The following is a 2,474-nucleotide window of genomic DNA, read 5'->3' on the forward strand; positions in this document are numbered from 1 at the left end:
AGAGAGAGAGAGAGAGAGAGAGAGAGAGAGAGAGAGAGAGAGAGAGAATGGATTATAAATGCAAACAAGAGAACACTTCACTTTCTCCCAGGATTTTTCTGATTTTCCTAGCTTTTCACTTTCCAAATATGCACTTTGTGGTCAGGTTGGACCAGAGAGAATATAGAAGGGGACACAGTCTGTCCTTAAGTATCGCGCTGTGTGACACTTCGTTCCATCCTAGGCAGTGCCGGAGGAGAGGGGGCGGACCGGCCTGTCCAGCTGAGTGATGAGTTGGGGGCGGGTCCCCCACGCGCTCGGCATCTGGCCAGGGTGGTACCAAAAATCGCCCTCATTATTCAGTCAACGACCTGGAGAACTAACGCGGAGGCAGGGGACAGTGAAAAGTCTTGTAGGGAAAGCACTATAGGCCTGGAGATCCTCCCCCCCTTTCACGTGGATTCCCTTCCTAGACGCATGGAAAGGTAGTAGGAGTTATAGGTGTGTGTTGGGGGGGGGGGATCTTCTAAAGAACTAAGGTAAAAGTCTCCTTCTGAGGAATGCCCCTAGACAGCCCCACACATCTGATGGCTGGGGACGGCTTCTCAGGATGCCGAGGGCCCAGGATTGGGGCATCATATTATCACATAGACAGGATCACACCTTTAAGGATAACAGGCACAGAGTAACCAGCAAGGACTCACTTGCAGACTATACTACCCTCATTCACTTAGACTTTCACATTTATTACCCTCACTCACTTAGCCCTCCACACTTTACTACCCTCACTCACTAACACTCCCACATTTACTACCTTCACTCACAGTCTCACTTTATTACTCTCAAATGCACCAATACTAGCAGTTTGTCTGATTCTGATACACACGTTTACACACTTAGACACAGTATATCCCGGGACTTACGGAAGTAAATTAACTCGGGCCTTTTAGTCGACTCAGAGCTTTTACCTTGGGTCTCGCCGAATGCACAGACCGCCGCGGCTGCAGGAACTCCGGGCCTCTCCCTGTCGCGCTCGGGGTCCGGCTCGAGCAGCATCTCTGATACTCTGCTGCGGCCCGGTCTCTGGTTTCCGGAGGCTGACTTGGAAGGACAGAGGAAACGTCTTACCCAGCCCGTTCTGTGACGACCTAGAGGCTCAATGTGCGCTTGGCCAGGGCTAGGGGCTAAGCTGGGAGGGCGGGTAGTGGGACCCGGGCCAGTGCGCGGGGGTGGGAGTTGAGAGGCAGTAAGAGCAAGCGTCGGAGACGCCCCTCACCCTTCCCAGGGGCCAACTCAGTTGATGCATTCAGCCAAACAAAACCGCGGGCCCTAAGATCTGGGAGGGGAGCTGTCCAGCGTGCTAGAGGGAGGCACCCACGAGGCCTTGCTCTCCGCCCCTAGCTCTGCCCCCGCCCAATGCTCCGCCCTGGTTCTGGCTCCTGGGGTGTCGAAGTACTGACCGCCCCCAGCCCTCTCTTTTTAAGATTCAGTCTAGGCATACAAAGCCTCCCACAGAGACCCGGCAAGCTGAATTGCGGAGCCCCAGGTTTCTGACTTTATTCGAGTCTGGAACCTTGTGTGAATGGTCCCAGATACTACGCAATCTTCGCCGTATGCGGATTCCCAACCGTAGGACTGGGTCACCGACGTGTGGGATAAAGGCTTCCCAACTTCGCTTTGGGCCAGTCCCCAGCCCCACTCCCGCATCCTCCTACTTTTTTTACTCTGGGGCACAAACTTCCTCCTGAGTGACTCTAATGAGCAGGTAGCCTTTTGGGGGATGAAGGGATTAGCAAAGGAGGTGCGACGTTTCCTGTTACGGCGTAGCCTCCTTTTATTTCGCCTCAGATGCTTGTTAGCCGTGTGAGCCCGGGCAAGTTATTTAACCTCTTTAAATCTTAGTTTCCTCATCTGCAAAATGGCCAAGATGTCAAAGGGTATAATAGCATCTATAATAATAACACGTATCTTGCAGGATTGTTGTGAGGAACAAATGAGGTAATACGTGCAAAGCATTTTACAAACGTTAAAGCGCTGCATAAATGCTAGTTATTTATCGTTACGATTATCCTGTTGCCTTATCCTTTTATTTTAGATACTGTGCTTCCCGCTTACACTGAGCAGCAGAACAAGCTCGTGCCCCCACTGCGGTGGAAGAAGAAATCATCCCCAAGCAGCCTAGGAAATTTCACCGATAAAGAAAGAGACGGCAAACTACATTCCGAACTGGCTCAGGGCGAGGTAGAGAATCTATCCTAGCCCACTTCCCCGAGTAGGAGTTGAGCGCTAGGATCCAAGGCGTGGTCATTTTGTGCTTAGCTTCAGCCTTCTTGATCAGTCGAAAAATAAAACATTTCTGTCTCTTTTTCACTTCTGGACCTCGCACCCTCCCGCAGAGCCTCACTGCAACCTCTCTTCATTTGTCAGCCTAGCCTTCGGGTGGCCTAAAGAGCCACCACTGCTATACTGAGAAATACACTCCTAACCTCACTCCC

The 2,474-nt window shown here is 51.7% G+C and overlaps 1 protein-coding gene across 1 annotated transcript in view; it reads right to left on the minus strand.

The window, feature by feature from the left end:
* The window catches only part of LHX3 (LIM homeobox 3), a 13,513-nt gene extending 12,478 nt beyond the window's left edge, over positions 1-1,035 (minus strand). The window contains exon 1 of the mRNA XM_027869304.1: positions 948-1,035. Within this exon, the coding sequence (XP_027725105.1) occupies positions 948-1,035 (88 nt within the window). The remainder of the gene's footprint in view (positions 1-947) is intronic.
* Between the last annotated feature and the right edge of the window lie 1,439 nt (positions 1,036-2,474).

This window comes from Vombatus ursinus, unplaced genomic scaffold (assembly GCF_900497805.2).
Source record: "Vombatus ursinus unplaced genomic scaffold, bare-nosed wombat genome assembly UNPS02014793.1, whole genome shotgun sequence".
Lineage (NCBI taxonomy): Eukaryota > Metazoa > Chordata > Mammalia > Diprotodontia > Vombatidae > Vombatus > Vombatus ursinus.